Below are 17,850 nucleotides of genomic sequence, written 5' to 3'. Positions count from 1 at the left end.
TTACAGATTACGAAAAAAACAAAAAGATGAGATGGTGAGGCTGAAAACAGGAACAAACCAAATAAAACACTTTTTAATTGGGCCTTTATTGAAATTTTGAAGACATGATGTGAACCAACTGCTAATTCGGCTACCAGCATATTTAATGAAATTATTTTACAACGAGGCAAAAAAAAATAAGTATAGGCCCTAATTCTCTTTTCAGAAGCACCGGTGAGCCAAATAATCATATATTAGAACATGTATTGTGCCAGTTTTTTAATCCATGCAGCAGCCGATGATGCAGCTTGTAATAGGAACAGACGAGTCTTGACTGACACTGGTATTTTGAAACTGGTGTAATGAAACAAAGAACCAGCCAAGCTAGTTTTCAGTTGCATACCTTCACTTATAAAGAGGTGCGAGATGCCTCCTGCACTGTGCACTAATGAAACATTTTCTCCCTTTCAGTTACATGGGACAAAACACTTACTGTAGAAGTCCACAACTAGGCTATGTGTGTATTATTATTATTATTATTATTATTATGTGATTTATGTTTTTTACTTTCATGACTTTACATTACAGAGTATCCTTCATTTTAAAATCGGATCTCTAGATTTAAATGATGAAGGCGGGGGGGGGGGGGGGGGGGGGGGGGGGGGGTAGTTTATCTTGCACTTACCCACACCTAAGAAAAAAAAATGTTGGTGAGGCACTTGGAGGAGCACATGGGCTTATTTAGGTTCTGGTCGATCTACACGAATAGCTTTGGACACAGAGGATGAGGATGAGGAGGATGGAGGTTATGGGAGAGTGTCGACTAGACGACTAAATGGTGACATCTAGTGGTGCTTTTGGAGAAGGTGGATGATTGGGGGGGTGGGGGGGGGGTGGCCAACCTCCACTATCAGTGAAGTTCATGTATACACCTGCTCGCCCCCCTCGCCTCATCCAAACTTCAGCCATCCAGACTCATATGTTTTAAAATGATAGGCACATGCGCCATTTTGAAACACAGTTAACATAACCAAACTTCAATTCCCACGGGATGTTTCACTTGACTTGACGTCTACAGATGCTACAAATGTAAAAATTCAACTGGATTGGAAGCTAAACATATTAACGAAAGGCTACTCCCGTTAACGCTTATGTTTCTGAAGTGGCTTTTTATCTATTTATTTTTTGATTTACTATTAGTACATTTGAATGTGCTGTTTTGATTTTTTTATTCGAGACATTACTGTGCTTGTTCTTTCATATATAGCCTACTCACATATTTTTGACTTTACTCTTTTTTTAACAAGAGATGGATCCGATTTAAGCAACCTGTCTGCCAGTTCAATCGGTGACGTGTTTTGCGTCAGTCTGACCTTTTGAGAAACTGCGAGAACTGTTGCCACAATAGATTATTTCTGACTGATAATAAATGACATTGTGTCTACGGTGACTTTATGGGTTTGCTTCACCGCAGGCTACTGGAATTAACCCTTCAAATTCACAAAAAAAGGTTTCAGGCTTAATGTAATGAAGCAATAGAGAAACTTCATGGAGTGCGGCCTAATTAAAACCTGCGAAGAAGACATTTTAGAGGAATTCAAATATAACTCCCTGCAGGAATGGGATCCAGATAAAAAATACTACAACCCGAAAACTCGCTGTTCACAGATTCTGTCTGACTTTTGCAGAAATCCTAGCCAATAAAAGACACATTTACAGTAATGTTATAATAAAATAGACTGCAATAAAATGCTCGATTGGAGTCTGTTGTAATTTAAGGCTCATAGTGTGAATTAGGATTTCGTTGTCTTTGTGGACGCAGTTTAAAATGATATAGGTGTGTTTTTTTTTCTTTTGTAGTTACATTAGCTGTGAGATCAAATAAAACACTGTTTAAAATGTGCAACTTTATAACACAAATTTATCACATTTATTGAGTTTTTTTGTCTTATTTCTGTTTTTTAACTTTTTACAAAATAAAAACACGACTCCAATCTATAAAACTATAGCCCATATATTTATATATATTTTAGATAGAAAATCTCTAATATAAATCACAATTTAATATTCTACAATTAAATAGAAATGTGCTTCATCTTAGACCTACATTTACAGCAGCCTGCTGTGTTGCACTTTTTTTTTTTATCATGATGAAATTAAAGAAGACATGTGGCTGCCTGAGTTTCTACATGTGTTGCGAAACTGAAACGATGAAACACTTGAACGTGTCTTCACTTCAAGCTCGGTTTGTTTTCTCCAGGGAAAAAGTCCAACAGGAGAAAGCTTTGACTTGAAAAGCACCTTTCAGTGACACATCAACCTGATATTTCAAAACGGCAAAGCTCTAACGAAAAAAAAAAAAAAACATCTCTTAAAAATCATAGATAATAGCCTATATAAACAGATATGTTGCGTTAGGAACCGTGGGGAAACGAAAAAGGGCTCGGATCGAATTTCAATTATTTATATATTTATTTAATCGGACTATTTTTAGTTTTTTTTAGTTTTTATCTTTATCCACAAAGCTACTCAGTCAAATGAAACGCCTGATGATATTTTGGTAAATAAAATGCCATGTAGGCTAGTAGGTATGTAGGAAGGACAGGAGAAACAAAGGCCTGCAGATAGGCGCATTACAGGCGCATCATAACCTCAGCTGGGGGTGTGTCTAATTTTTATAATCAGTGTTTGCTTGTTGGCGACATATTGGGACCACACCGTCAACCCGCAATAAATGTGTAACTTCTGCTATTGATCATTGTATTTTCCAGAAGCCAGACATTCGTCATCCACTGCCACTGTAATTTAATCCACAGTTGTTGTAGTTATAACAAAGCTGTGGTCCAGTTTCTTTGCGCCAGACATTCCCACGACTGTTACAAGGAAACCAGAAAAACAGGAACGAAAATGACGGATTTTAGTGAATGAACTCTTCCTTTGTTCCTCTCTTTCTTTTTCTTTTATTAAAGAAAGAATGGCACAGTCCTGGAGTAGGCCCATAGATCATTTGTGTGCGTGCGTGCGTGTGTGCGTGCGTGTGTGTGTGTGCTGGGAGTATAGTTCACATCTCTCTGATTTGTTGGAGCAGATCAATGTGTTTTGATTTTTTTTTCTTTTTTTTTTTTGAACACGTTTTTCACTTTGACTTGAAGATCCATGTTCACTATCTGTACCATAATGTATCACAGAGAAAGATGATGCCACTGTAATTTTAAGTGAGATAAACCTTGGCTTTAAATGTCAAATAAATGCCTTTTGCATGAATATTTATGTTAAAATGTCAGATTTGTTTTAATGTAAAATGGAAAGAAGCAAATGAGAAAATGATTGTCATTATTTTAATGTCATGCAATTTATATTGTGTTGAAGTGAAGCTGCTATTGCACCATGACTTCCACTCATGATTTCATGTTTATATGTCTTCTTCTTCCTTTTTTTTTTTTGAGTCTGCACAGTATGAACGTAACCACTGTGTTTGGTGGGATGCATGCAGAAACAAGTCAAACACAATGAAATCACACCAAGTCACATCAGGATAACTAAGAAAGCCAGTAACTTTACTGAAATCTCTGCAAAATACAAATAGCCTTTCCCTCCAGCAGAGGAGACTTTTATTTCATCCCCATACGTTTTCACTACATACAGCTGAATCAAGTCCCTTGAATTACAGAGATGTGGATTTAATTTAATACCATCTTAGTCTTAAGTGGCGACAAAGGCCAGCTTATGCCGCTGAAAGCCGCTCTTGCGTTCCAGAAAACATTAGTTCCAAACCTCCCCCATTTTCAGGTTTATACAAGCTACATTGAAACTACAGACTGACTTTTTAAGCATTTTAACATATTACTCTTTTTTTAGAAAAAAAAAATCCTTTTCAGCTTTTGAATACAACTTAAATAAACCACAAACACGGTGGAGCAACAAAGAATCCCATGTGAATATTGGGACCTTCAGCAACGGTATGTTACTACACATGGCTGTACAGTTGTATGGTCTCCCCTTTGCACTGCAAGTGACTTATCAAAACATGAGCTGAGGTACTGCTTGGGTCAATTTTTGAGGTACCAACATTTAAGTCTGTTATAATAATGACAAAGTACAACTGATCAACAGATGATGAATGGCTTCCAATTTTAACAAACACAAAAAGAAAAGAAAAGAAAAAAGATATAAAGACAGCTTTCTTCATGTCTTTGGTTAGAATTATTGTGAAAACTACAGCACTCTAATTAACCATAAGGACATGTTGGCATTTTTTCAATCCATGAGCAACTAGCAGTGATAATAAGTGTGTAATGTGCTTTGATCAAGTGGGCAACACACATGCTGTTCACATGATCAGCCCTGAACGATTCTGTTGATCTTAAGTCAATTTTAGCGTAAAAACTTTTCAATGCAATGCACAGGGAGACAAGTGAGCAACAAAACAGGTAAATCACTGGGTTTGGTATACTGACAGTGCAGCTAGATAACTAAAGCTACATTTGACTGAAATTGAAATGTGAAACCAATTGTACATTTCAGCAAATTCTTTTATTGTGTTGTTTCAATGCTTGCAAAAACCATAAATGAATGTGAAAATAAAAGTTGAGTTTACAACACAGAAATGCCACTGGCTTTGGTTTCTCCACACTTATGCTGCCTGAAACATCATGTATATTTTTTTTTTCTCAACCTTTTTGTATTGAATTAAAAAAAAAAAGAAAAAAAAAAGAGAAGAACACCGTTATAGAGGCTCTGCCCCTGATTGACTACACAGACTGTATACAGTAACAACAAAGTGAACCTGCATGAAATATGCACATAGAAATATCATAACACTTAAGTGACAGCAGATACGGGAGTGGGAGGCAGAGAGATATGTGGCTAGTTTCATTGTTTAAAAAAGAGAAAATCAAAACAGCTATTTATCTAAAATAAACAATTGTGCTTCTCCCATATACCAGCATGATCAATTTGTCCTTGTGTGTCTGACGCTGAACTGTCAATGACATGTGGTAAATGATGTGGAACCCTGTTTTGAAGAGTGGAACATGAGGAGTCACAGGACGACACAGGATCGAATTAGGTTCGGAAATGATTAGAGATAATTAATCACAATGCACTTGCAAAATTATATTTCATTACATAAATATGATTCAAAAGAAAGTTCAACATCCTGAACACAAGCTATGATTGCAGTGAAGATTTGAGTCGGAACAGAAAATCGATAATGTCCAAAACAGGTTTTATGAGAGGAACTACATTAAATTAGATAATTAAGGTTAGAATGAAATATCTGATGCATAAAAATGCATCTAGACATGGACTGAGGGTCGGTCATATCTCCTCATCAGTGTGACAATCATGTACATCATGTGTCAGCGTTTATTTCTGTCATCCCCGGTTCCAGTCTTGTGACATTTTCCACTAACAGGTTGTTTTTCAGCATTCAGGCCTGTCCTTTCCTCCATCACACAAACCCTGGCAATGCTTTCCAGCTGGTTTTTAAGGTTTGACTAAATACACCCCTGAACAGCACCGTTCAGGGCTCAAAAGAAACAAACCAGACAATATGTGCAACTGCACATAGAAACTCCACTAAGAAACCAACAAAAATCATTATTATATATATTTATATATTAGAAAGCTATACACAAGCATGTTAATTTCACAGATTTTTTTTTAAAAGATTCTTAATATTACCATTATTATATATAATTAGAAATACACGTTTAAAAACAAACCTCTACAAAGATAAAACAGTTCAGCAAAGCATTGGATCTCAGTCTCAGTTTTTCATGGCTTAGGGCCTCGAAGCCCTGTCATTTCCCCTCTGGGTGAACTATCCATCTCTTATTAGCAAAGCTATCAAAAAACACATTCTGGCTTATAGAAACTACAAAAAGCCACAAAAATGCTTTGCATTGTATTCCTTTCATATGAAAATATAAGCAAGTGTATCGTACAATTGTTTTTTATTTTTCCTTTTTTTGTTTCTTAATACTGAATAGTTAATACTAGATCCAGAGTTTTAGTCGATTACACTAATGTAGCTCTCAGATCAAAGGGTGGTCCTCGCTCGGCTCCGTTGTTTAGGGGGAGCGCTAAAATCATCAAAGGTTCCACACGTCTAGCATCAGATTTGCCTGTTTACCTGTACAATCCTTCAAATGTTGCATAATAGCTTTTTCTTTAGTGAGTAAATAAATCTTGTAATGTCTGGCAACTTTTGACCCCTGCCCTTCCCCCCTTGACCCTCTATTTACATAAATACGTTGAACCTGCAACATGACATCATCTAATGTTAACACACATTTTTGCAAGGGAGAACTGCAGAGAAGGTATATAGCAATGAAACTGACACTGTACACATGTATTGTTTGTCCAACTCAAGTGCTAAGGTGTTTTCCACTGGACACACTCACGCTCATGTTAATGTTTTTTTTTTTTTTCTGTCTTTTTTTGTCTCTAGTCACTGATATATCGCTGAGGCAAATTGTAAGTACGTTTTATGAAACAGAGTACCTGACTATTTTTTTTGTTTATTTGTTGATATGCATATATGTACACATACACACACGTGTAAAGATATATGCATACGTGATTCTTTTTATCCACACACAATACAATTTATGCATAGTTCCCCAACAAAAATACCCCCTGATCCCATCCCAATCAACACCCACCCTCCCAAAACCCCATTATAACACCCCACTGGTTTATATAATGTCAATATGTATAGCACGCACACACTCAGCAAAAAGAAAAAAGAAAATAAAAAAAAAGGAAAAGAAATTACAAACAGATTTTTGAAAAGGGTTGTCCCTTTTTCTTTCCTTCAGCGTTAAAGAGATAAAAGGAGAGAGGCCATGGGGTTGGGTGGTGAGTGACTCGTGATATCGAGTGAGAGGAGGAAGAGGAGGGAGCTGATTTGGGGGGCATCGTAACGCTGCGTTGTCGGGGGGGGCTCAGGGCAACTCGGGGCACCGCGGGGGAGAGGACAGAGCTATCATGTCGCCCATCCTTCTGACAGGCGCACCCGTTTGATGGAGGGGCTCTCGCGATCATCCAGGGCGGGCCGGGCCAGTCCCAGAGGTGAGTGGAACTCATTCCTGTGCTCATCACGGTCGCTGCCCTCATGGGAGCTGCTACAGCTGCTCAGGCTGTCAACAGGGGAGCGTCCCGAGTCCTGGCGGGACGAGGGGTTCTGGGGAGGTGGTACCCCGCCACCGTAGCCCCCCGGTGTGCTGCTGGTGCGATCTCTAGGAGGAGAAACAGGTTCGGACTTGATGTGCAGGCTTTGAGCAGAGGGCAGGGAGAGATTTGAACCCTGACATAAGTGAGAGCTAGAGCAATTTCTGTAGGAAGGAAAGGAAACGCAAGGGGTTACAGAGTTACAGAGCAAGAAACAAAGTGATTTTAAAGTCAGTCTGTCACACGCAAACACGACATGCATGCAAGCACGCATACACACACACATACACTCGTACTCATGAAAACAGGGAGGTGTCATATTTGTGCTGGACCTTGCAAGTGAAGGTTGAAAACGGTGGAGGACTCTTAGATGTGAAGTGTAGTGTCTCAAAAAAAATAACCTCTAGTGATAATTCATGTGCTACATCATGCTTTTCACCACAACACAACAACCTCAGATTAAGTTCAGCGCACTCACCCTAGCTGGCCGAGGGCTGAATGCTGCATGTTCTGAAGGTGTTGCTGTTGCCACCCACTCATTGAGCTGAGGTGAAGGGAGCTGCCACTGTTGAAGCCGGACAGGGAGGACAGATCTGCACTGTTCAGGGAATACTCTGTGTGCAAACATGCAGGAAAAGGAAGAGGAGGAAGTATATTATAGGGTTGTTCAAGGAAGTTCAAACTGAAGTTGCAAAGAGAACGCATCTCTGATGAATCCTGCTTCTGTGTTCATGGATGTGACAATAGCACACTCTGCTGTTAGACTGATGTATAACACTTAAAATTGGGAAGGAAGTTTCAAAAGCATCACATATAATTGAAATGATTAAAATGATCATTTTTACTGATGGACAACATCAAAAACAAAAGTTGAACTCTCAGGGTTTATGGGCATTGTACAGGTATTGTGTGCCCAAAAATATTTTACATTATCACAAATATATACAAGGTAATAACAAAGATTGGTCCTGTGTTAATGGAAAAATGTAAATTTAATATATAAAGAGCACAAAGTACATAGACTGTACATACCGGTACCATAAGAAGCAGAGATGGCAGATGGGTAACCACCCATGCCTTGTCCTGGTAGAGTGGGAGTTGCTACTGATACCACTGGGGTGGCCAATGACTGAGCAGACTGAGAGTTGTTTATTCTCTGGTTCTGTGACAGAGGAAAGAAAGACAGAGAGAAAAAGAGAGATGGCAGAGGCCTGAGAACATGATATCAACTCCCAGACAAAACAAACAAAAAACCGCAATAAACCAAGAAAGTTTTTTTTTTTTTTTTTTTGTGATTTTCTTTCATTTCTTTCTTTCACTCAACAGATGCTGAGAGAATGAATGTGATGCCAACTTCTGGGGAAATTAATCACTTGACATGCGGCACGGCTGAACCCTGCCAACCCTATCATTTACCACCCTTTCCGAGGGCCCACTGTCGCTATAGTAACACCATCGGTCTCCACGGCAACGCAGGGTAGCGACGGCAAGGGAGAGGCACTTTACTGTGGCAGAGGGGAGGGTATGGCAGAATATAATGGAGGTTTGATGCAAAATGAAAGTGTTCTCTTCTGATGCCCTTCTTTTCTACATTCTGATTAATAAAAGCTGTGAGCTGTACGTGTACGGCGCAACACTCTATATGCAGGTGTAAAGATAAAGCCAATGAGGGGAAGAGTGGATACACAAGGGCTGTGGCAGAGAAGAGGCCAGGCTGCTTTTACTCTGACACACCACTGGATGGCACTATGTGCCCTCACAAAATGTCTTGTGAGGTGACATTGGTGGCTTCAGCACACTCAGCAACAATAAAGGTGAACGTTATTCTGGAGTCGGGACCACTTTCCTCAAACGTGCTGTATCTAGTGGTAATAATCTGAGAAACGATAGCAAAAATTGAATGCAAATTAAGAAGATAGACTCAGGTGTCTGCACCGCTCTCAGTTCTACAAGGCACATTATGCTCTCGAGAACTACCTTAACCATTTTCTGATTAGAAATCATTTCAAGTTTCAGATTCTTAAGGGCCTTTTAAGCAGTTTTGATTTCTAAATTTGAATGGCAGTCTGACTTACCAATAGCAGATCAACATCCTCAGACTGACGGCATTGAAAGGGGAGGGTAATAAATTCAAATTAGTGAGTGTGAATGGGAATAAAGGAGTGCTGGTGGATATAGGGATGGAGCTGCTGTAGGACTGAGGCAACGGAAACAGAACTAATGTGAAAAGAGGAGGCTAAGAACTATACTAACTTAACACATTTTATTGGAAAGACGGGAGAAAGAAATGTCGGGGCCTGTGGTGTAAGCGCCAACATAAGCAAACAGAAGGAACGTATCTGACAGTATATCAGACTTGGGCAAAAGGAACTTTTATAGACGGTTGTTGGTTTAAGAAGCTGACAAGGCACATGAGAAAACAACAAAAATGTCATAGACCAAAAGTTACGCTTATCACAAACATAACCTCATCAACCCAAGTCTGATATGACGAGATGAAAGCAGCAGAGAGGACATGAAAGGAATTAAACGACAGTAAACAAACCCAAAAGACCCCCCATAGAAAGGAAGATATACAATGGGGAAAAGGAGTGGGGGAGAGGAGGAATGATGACATGAAAAGAGGGATAAAAAGATTACTCACGATGGAGGGCATGTTGTTCTTGGCGCCAGGAGGGATGAGCACGCGTAGGTCAGGTTTGCGGTTGTTCATGCCTAAGTTCATGGGTGGGGGAGACTTTGCCTGCATGTTCTTGTTCATGCCACCTGGAGAGACCAGCAGACCGGGCGAGTTGCGGTGGTTCCCATATCCATTTCCTGAGAGAGCAAAGAAAGGTTGGGGAGAAAGAGGCAGAAAGACGTTAAATATATCACTATTCTTGAATATTATTTGAACCAAAGGCACAGCCATATGTTATTAAACCTGTTTCAAAAGTTAAATGAATCTTGGAAATCCTGCCATCCATGATGGTGTAGCCTAATTAAGAACTACAGGAATCCATTTTCACCTTCTGCTCATTTTCTGTGTTTCTGTCTCATCTCCACTTCCTGTGGTAGAAATTGTATTAGCTCACCAGTCTGAGGAGACTAGTAAATGATGCTTCATGAAAGTGGTATTCGCTGGCAGAGCAGCTACTCAAACAGACTACAGACTACCGTTTTTGCTTGTATGATCACTACTGCCTGTTTGGCAGTCGTACAATGAAGGCATCCACTTGAGAGGACCTCACCCTCCACCTCTGTCACTGTCAGTTAAGGCTGCATGTGCCCCTCAACAGCCAGTGAATCGTGTAAAAACATCTAATTACGGGTAGCAAGACCACAGAGGGATGGGACCCATCATTTGGCCATCAGAGCTAAACACATGTGCGGTTCGTAGAGACAAAGACCCTGCCTTGAGGTTGCCACCAGATCTGCATTCCCCTAAGTACAGAGGGCCAAGTGCAGCACCCATTTCTCCCTCAAAAACCGGTGGGGCGAAATCCTAGCAACATGATTAAAAAAAAACGGAGTGGAGCATTCTTGCAAGCAACACAGTCTTTGTTTCTAACCCAATCCCGCAGGCTGTTTTTCCCCTTACTTCTCCTTCCTTCTTCCAAGGGGTAGAACACAGGGCACTGTGTGGACGTTCCCACTTGAAAGACAGGCAGGAATTATACGTTAGACATAAATGAATTTCCTAATCATATACTCCAGGGGAAAATGAGTCGCAGATGTCTTCCTGGGCAATTTCCCTCGCTGATCTTTGTTTAATTTGAGAGCGAGGTTTTTGTTGTTTGGAAATGAAAAGTCTCAAAAGCTCAATTTGAACAATCTGAAGAGTAAACGACCGCTAGCGGTGAGAGAAAATGAGGCCGTCTGACAGAAAACAAGAAAAACAGTGTGTGTGTGACCGCTGGTGTGTGTGTTTGCGTCTCTGCTGGCATGTGTTATGTGGAACAATGTATAAGTTGATGTTAACAGGCTTAAGTTTGTGTGTTATTGTATGTTTTTCTATATACAATTCTGCAATTGCATGATTTTTGCCTCATGCTGTAAGTGTACATAAGCCCAATATGACTTGAGACTCCATGAGACATGCTGTATGACTGCTTATGTATGAGCCATGCGTATGGATGCACGTGTGTGTTTTGTATTGGACCCCTCTTAGTTCCAGTGTCAATCTCACATTAGCAAAGAGGCAGCTGCCTCTTCAGTTTTCCCGCTCTCTCATTCTCATGGCTGGTCCTTTGTGAGATTGAGTGGGTGCATGTGGAGACAGATGAATGAGACCTCACACACACATAAAACACATGCATGCAGCACACATACACACACTTTAGTAAATAACCCAGCAGGAAGTACATCAGTGTTTCTGTACAGATGAATAAAAATAAGAGACTGCGCTATAGAGAGACATTAATACACACTTTGGTCAAGATGACACGGGTTTCATCTTGGTGACAGTTAATCAGACATCTGTGTATTGCCACCCTGTGGAGATGGCTGCAGTCCAGTCAATTATGTGCTAGATGACTATGATCATGAGTGGCATAGGCCAGCTCTTAAGCACTTCAAAAGTAAAATCACGAGCTAATTAAGCTAATGAAGCAAGAACTGTGACTCGAATCTTTCTATTCTGTAGCTTGATCACCCTGATTTTAGGACAGTTGCATTCAACAGCGGCACAATGACTTGACTACTATTATCAGCTGAAGACATGATATCCAGACTTCATTTCAACTGTCCTCATCTAATGCTACTTCACACGGTCGAGCTGTGGCGCAGGCTGGCGTCAAACATTTAGAGGAAGTACCAAAATTAAACACAGCCCAGCCAGGAGACTGTTTTGCTGCTGTATAAAACTCACACATAGAGAACAACATCTGATCTGAGATTCAGATAAACATCTTTTTGCTATTTCTGAGGTGTTGAGGGACGGCTGAGGTCAAAGCTGAAGGATTGCAATCTGACTCTATCGGTGCCATGGTTATAGCCTAGCGCGCTTCGAGATGCATGTGTTTGACAGGCCCCCCCCCTAAAGTGTTCGTTCTCTCTCTCTCTCTCTCTCTCTCTCTCTCTCTCCCTCTCTCTCTCTCCCTCTTACACACACACACACACACACACACACACACACACACACACACACACACAAAGGAGAGGTGTGGTTAAACTCATGTACATTTTACTGTTACTGAACAAATTTCTGATGTCCTGTTGTGGTCTAACAGGCGCGCTCCATTCTATTCCCCCATACACACACACTCTTCCGTTGCGGTTTGGCCAAATGTGCATTCAACCCTGAATTCTCCAACTGAACCAAGGTGTCACACTCACGCTCACAACTTGCACAGTTGGTGTGAGGTGCTGCCAAGATTGAAACACGCATTGTTTGATCTGCTGAACCTGACTGGTCGTCAGTTATTGAATGTGTGCTTTTTTAACTTACGCTTCTATGTGATTTTGACCAGAGATGTCCCGAAGATGTACCTTGTATGTAACTCATCTGATGGTATAATTGGTGTGTGATCAAGGTGAGAGGTGACGGGAGTTTCTTGTTAATTCCTCGCAGTGCTTTCGGAGTTGCTGATCGGAGAGGAGATGACAGCTACATAATTGCACAAATGGAGGTGGGAGGTTTTCACAAGCTGGACTTTGACTCGTTCTGTCTGTCTCCTCACCTTGCGCTCTCTCCTAGCTAGCGAAGGAGTTGACAGATTGAAGACATACTGCATATAAATGAACGAACATACACATGCACGAAAACACTTCCCACAATATTATATATAACACGATGACTCAGCCTTTCAGTAACATGCCCTGTTTGCACTGTACTGGAATTACCTGGGGACCTTGTGTGATTCGAAATTTACCTCCACGACTGGGTTTCATGCAGCATATTTGCACAGGATAAACAAAAAGTCTGTGTTTCTGTCATATTTACAGGATAAATCTCAAGATATGATTGAAACGTACTGTGGCGCGTCTTCATGCAAATGCTGCAAAGAAAGGGAACTCTCAAGTTTGTATTTTCTACACAAGTACATGATATGTTTGGAGTTCAAGTCATTAAAAACAATGTTGCTAGGAAACTAACAACAATAATGGACCTTGTCTGGTTCCGTTTCAAAAGTTTAGAAATGATTTTGTTCTGATTGCAACTTCATGAAATATGTCAGTTTATGAAACAACTTGTGAGGTGAGAGGTATTAGAAAATGTTCATTTACAAAGTCAGGAATGTCCACATCAGCAGGCCTTTCAAATGGACTATTCACCACCTCACAATTAACCCAATAGCATTATACAGCTACATGAGCCTACAGAATCTGCACTATGAATTATCTCCAATCTCTGTTTCCACTGTTACCTTCATCACTGTTGGCTCGGAAAAAGAAAAACAATATAGAAATCTTTTTAGAAAAGGAATTATATATACAACTGAGACAATTCAATGAGATGACAATTCACAATAACTTCAAATTATCAGAAGATCTGTTTGAGGGAAATGTGCTAAGCAATCAGCGGTGGAATTATAACTTCACAGATTGAGGACATGGCAGATTCTTACAGGAATCCTTCCAAACAACGGGATGACTCCAGATAATGCTAATCCCATGTGAGTTGGGCTTTACAAGCTGTCATTTCCTCTCTTTGCAGACAGTGGAACCATGACATCTAAGACACAAAGGAGGCATTGTGTTTTTGTGCATGTCTGAAACACATACACGTACACACATTCAAAGACCCCCCCCCCCCCCCCCCCCCCCCCCCCCCAGCCCAGCCCCAACATTTCACTTAGGCCACGCCACTTAAGACACTCATACACAGGCCAGACAGCTATTGTACAATCAGCTTATCAAAACATACGGTGAGGAGCAGAGGAACATTAGAACAGTCCTTGTGGTGCCACAGTGGCTGGGCCACCTCACACTGAGTCACTTAGAGGAACATCATTAAAATGGCTGACCAAGTTCACAGAACACTTCCATCTGTGTTCCCCCACTGTTTCTCCTTTTGCACACATGCTTCCACCATCAGTGGATATTCATCACTGGGGTTTCCCCCCACCACCACCACCACCTCCCCCCCCCCCACACACACTCTTTCTCTCTCCCCCTAGATGAGATTTAAGAGAGCTTTGAATGGAATCTTTTAGCTCCCACATGACTCTCTCTCAATGTCGTGTTTTTCACTGCTGCTGAGCGACGCGCAGCGCTCACAGAGTGCCTCTGTTCCTTCGGCGCGGTGACACAAAGGCTACATTTGAATCATGCTCTGCAGCACGCCGTCGACAGAACACACGCCACAACAAACGGTCCTGTTGTGTGTGTGCGTATGTGTGTGTGTGTGTGATGAGTGACCAGACAGAGAAACCAAGCATTGACCCCTTGTGATGGAGCCCTAGGGGCCAGACAAGGCTGCCCAGCTGTGCCCCACTGACCCCCCCCATTCTCCATTTTTACACTCTGCACTGTATGTCAAGGCTGTAAAATTTAACCCTTTAAATGGGAGTCTCTTTGCCATAAACTTGGGCTTGACATGTCCTCAGGGACAAACCCATTGACACACAGAAGCTAACACATAAGATTCCTTACACATGTTCCTCAAACGTGGCTTGCTCCTCTCTCCATGGGATCATTATTGCATGGTGAGCCACTCTAAACACTGAATTAATTTGGTTGCAGACATATGATGGCAATTACTGTGTAGCAAGTTTGTCTGGCAAAACAAGTTGCTCCAAATATGAGCCACGGGTGTTGTCATTTTGAATTTACACCCAAAACCAATCCAGAAATAAAGAAATGGCTCGTCATACGGGGGAACGGAAAAAAAATGAACAGTATTTTCAAAAGTCCAGAATCTCCTCTGATTACCTGTCAGTCAATCAACCGCGCCAGTATATAGTGCAATTTTATTTCTGTTTCCCCCCCACTTGTTCTAGCCGTTTTACAGCTGAATGCAGGCAGGATGTTTCACAGCCCCAGCACTGCGCAAACATTCCCAGATGAACTCCACGACCACTAACATCAACACATCATGGACAAAATCTCCATTTGGGTTTGGGTTACTATTAGTCATGCATTTTATGGCCCCGAGTGGGTGAGTGGGTGCCCTGTATGTGTGTGTATGTTAGCAGACAACTGTGTGTGAAAAGAGGAGGCCATTCTTACCAGCACTGGTGCCTGCGCCAGTGGTGAGGTCAGCACCCATGAGGCCACCTGAAAGATGAAAGAGAGACGAGAGCAAAAGAGAGAAAACCATTAGAAGATAGACACCCACGTTACATCCACTGTGCCTCCTGTCTCTCACCTTGCTGACCTTTCAGAAATGAACTCAATTTAATCACAATCCAGTGTGTGTGTGTGTGTGCGTGTGTGTTTGTGTGTCAGTGCATCATATGTGTATGGATATACTGCTTCCCACTCAAACCTTAACACTCTGAGCAACTGGACACTGCGAGTGGATACATTATGCTGCCATCCAAGAAAAATCACACATTATTATTTTTAAGCCATGTGAGGTGGAAGAGTGGGAGGGTCCAGAACGTGTGCGGTTTGGTGTGGATGCTGCGAGCGCCAAAACTCATATTTAGTTTATGCTGGCGCTTCTAGCATCCAGTTGTAATGACAGGGTAAGGGTGTGGGCAGCAGCCTTCAGACCAGAGGGACAGAAAAAGGACTATGGACAACAATAACAAACCAACAGGCCTGATGTGCTTATGTCACCAGCAACTCAATGCCTATACATAGGGCCAGACGTCCCATGTGTAGAGCCTCACGCTAAATCAACGAGACTGTGGGCTGGGATTTAATATCGTATTAAATCATCAACTCACTTCGAGCAAAATACTGAGCCGACAAAATGTGAGAATATACGTGAGGGGGGTGACTTAAGTGCCTTTTAATGAGGCTGGCTGTCATAAAATAAAATGAACATTTGATGTGTTTGTCTATTAGCACTACAGACAGATACACACATTGCGTGTACATGGGTGCATGAGTGCAAGTGAGGCCCTACCTGTGTTACCTGCACTGGGGGGTCTGTGTGTAACTCCGGGAGACATGCTGTTTCTCTGTAGGCCATGGTGCGCCAGTGGCAACAGGTTGTGGTTGCCTAGGGACCCACCGGGATGGCTGTAAATGAGATTGTTCTGGTTGCTAACGGGAATGGACACGGGCATGTCGTAGTTTGATGGGGGCACGGCCTGCTGAGAAAGGGGGGGGGGGCAGAGAGAGAGAGAGAGAGAGAGACACAGACACAAGTTTGATTAAACGAAAGACACCACCGACTGCAGTGAGTAAACAAACTGAAACAAGGCCTTCGTGTAAAAGGAATGGACACAGCAAAGAGAGCAAGATACGTGACAATTCAGAAACCCTCCAGGAACACAAAGGAATTTAAAAACCTTTGACTATCTACAGTGTCTCTGCAGAAGCAATCGCACACAAAAGAAAAGACTGACACAGCCAAGTTCAAAAGCACAAATGGACAACTAACAATAGACAACCATGCATAGTTGAGGAGAACAACTTCTTAGAACAAAGACTAAAAATATAAGACAGTATGGATGGTGAAACAGAGCACTGAACAAAAACGAAAGGGTGTGCGACTAGAAAACTCCTCTCAGAGTTACTCAAATTGCTCCCAGGATGATAAATGGGCTTGCAACACGTTGTCATTCCAACTTGATGTAGCATCTGCAGGTTACTTTAAAGGCTACTAATATCTTTGTGTGAAGGACTTAGGTTTTGCCCCTGACATGCGTGAAGGCAAAAGGTTGACCTGAGGACGTTTTTTGCTCTGATCACTGCATTTATGTCCCCTGAAATACATTCCCGGTATATTACATTAAAGAAATAAGAAGGCTGTGGTTTACTGGGAATAAAGCCAATGGCATCCCACTGTTCTAAAAGAGCTAAAGATACTTCAGTCTGTCTTCACCTCGCTAAAAAAAAAGTCAGCAGTATTTCTTGCAAAAGTCGCTTCAAGACTGGAGAACTGAATACAATTAGGAATAATTTATTTCTCTGTCACATGGAGCTAATGCAAAGTGTTTTTAAGTGGTAGAATCAGATCAGTCAGCAATCTCATCAGGAACATGAGTAGAGGTAGCTTGCCGGCCCCAGGCGTCTAGTTTGTCATGTTTATTGTGTCACTTGGCAGAGGGGCTTAACCTTGGGAGTGCCCTGGAAGTGGTTGATCCTGCATGTTAGCTTTAGGAAGTAGAAAATAGGGCCTTAAATTACTGCCATGTGTCTCAGAGTCATGGAGGGAGCGCATCAGAAGGATCATCAGCCTGGGTTACGTGGAAGTGGGATATGTGCCTTAGTACTATTTCGTCTTCTTCAATTTTCTCCCTTTTGCTAATGATCCTTTTGCAGGCCAAATATTATCTCAAAGTACAAAGCTGGTTTCTTTAACCATATTTCATTATGGGCCCCTGCATTTTACGCTTTTACTGCAACTTTACGCAGGAGTGGGCTAGCCAAAAGCTATGGATGCTTTCTTTTATAACCAGTGAGGGGCTGTCTCTGGTTCTGTTTTATTTTTTGAAGCCTTTGAATAATTTCTTCCATCATTCTTCCATTCCTTGTTGGAGTTTTTATACCTCATGACTTTTCTGTGCCGTGTTTCTCTCAGAGTGGTGGAGCTGTCTGTGAGTGCACATTTGCGTGTACACACACACACACCCTATCGCTGGGTGTAAGGGCCCC

The 17,850-nt window shown here is 41.6% G+C and overlaps 1 protein-coding gene across 13 annotated transcripts in view; it reads right to left on the bottom strand.

Annotated features, from left to right (window-relative positions):
- Positions 1-3,515: 3,515 nt before the first annotated feature.
- mef2cb (myocyte enhancer factor 2cb) overlaps positions 3,516-17,850 on the bottom strand; it is a 74,659-nt gene continuing 60,324 nt past the window's right edge. For 5 of the 13 annotated variants that reach the window (XM_056377139.1, XM_056377137.1, XM_056377131.1 and 2 more), the window contains 6 exons: positions 16,154-16,343; positions 15,307-15,354; positions 9,800-9,972; positions 8,188-8,317; positions 7,634-7,769; positions 3,516-7,319 (listed from right to left, as the gene is read on the bottom strand). In XM_056377139.1, coding sequence (XP_056233114.1) covers positions 6,971-7,319; positions 7,634-7,769; positions 8,188-8,317; positions 9,800-9,972; positions 15,307-15,354; positions 16,154-16,343 — 1,026 coding nt within the window. In that variant the 3' untranslated portion in view covers positions 3,516-6,970. The remainder of the gene's footprint in view (positions 7,320-7,633; positions 7,770-8,187; positions 8,318-9,799; positions 9,973-15,306; positions 15,355-16,153; positions 16,344-17,850) is intronic. The other 8 variants (XM_056377133.1, XM_056377141.1, XM_056377138.1 and 5 more) reach the window with 3 other exon arrangements.

This window comes from Seriola aureovittata, chromosome 5 (assembly GCF_021018895.1).
Source record: "Seriola aureovittata isolate HTS-2021-v1 ecotype China chromosome 5, ASM2101889v1, whole genome shotgun sequence".
Classification (NCBI taxonomy): Eukaryota; Metazoa; Chordata; class Actinopteri; order Carangiformes; family Carangidae; genus Seriola; species Seriola aureovittata.
Note: the sequence above shows the minus strand (reverse complement) of the source record. Positions and strands in the feature narration are given on the sequence as shown.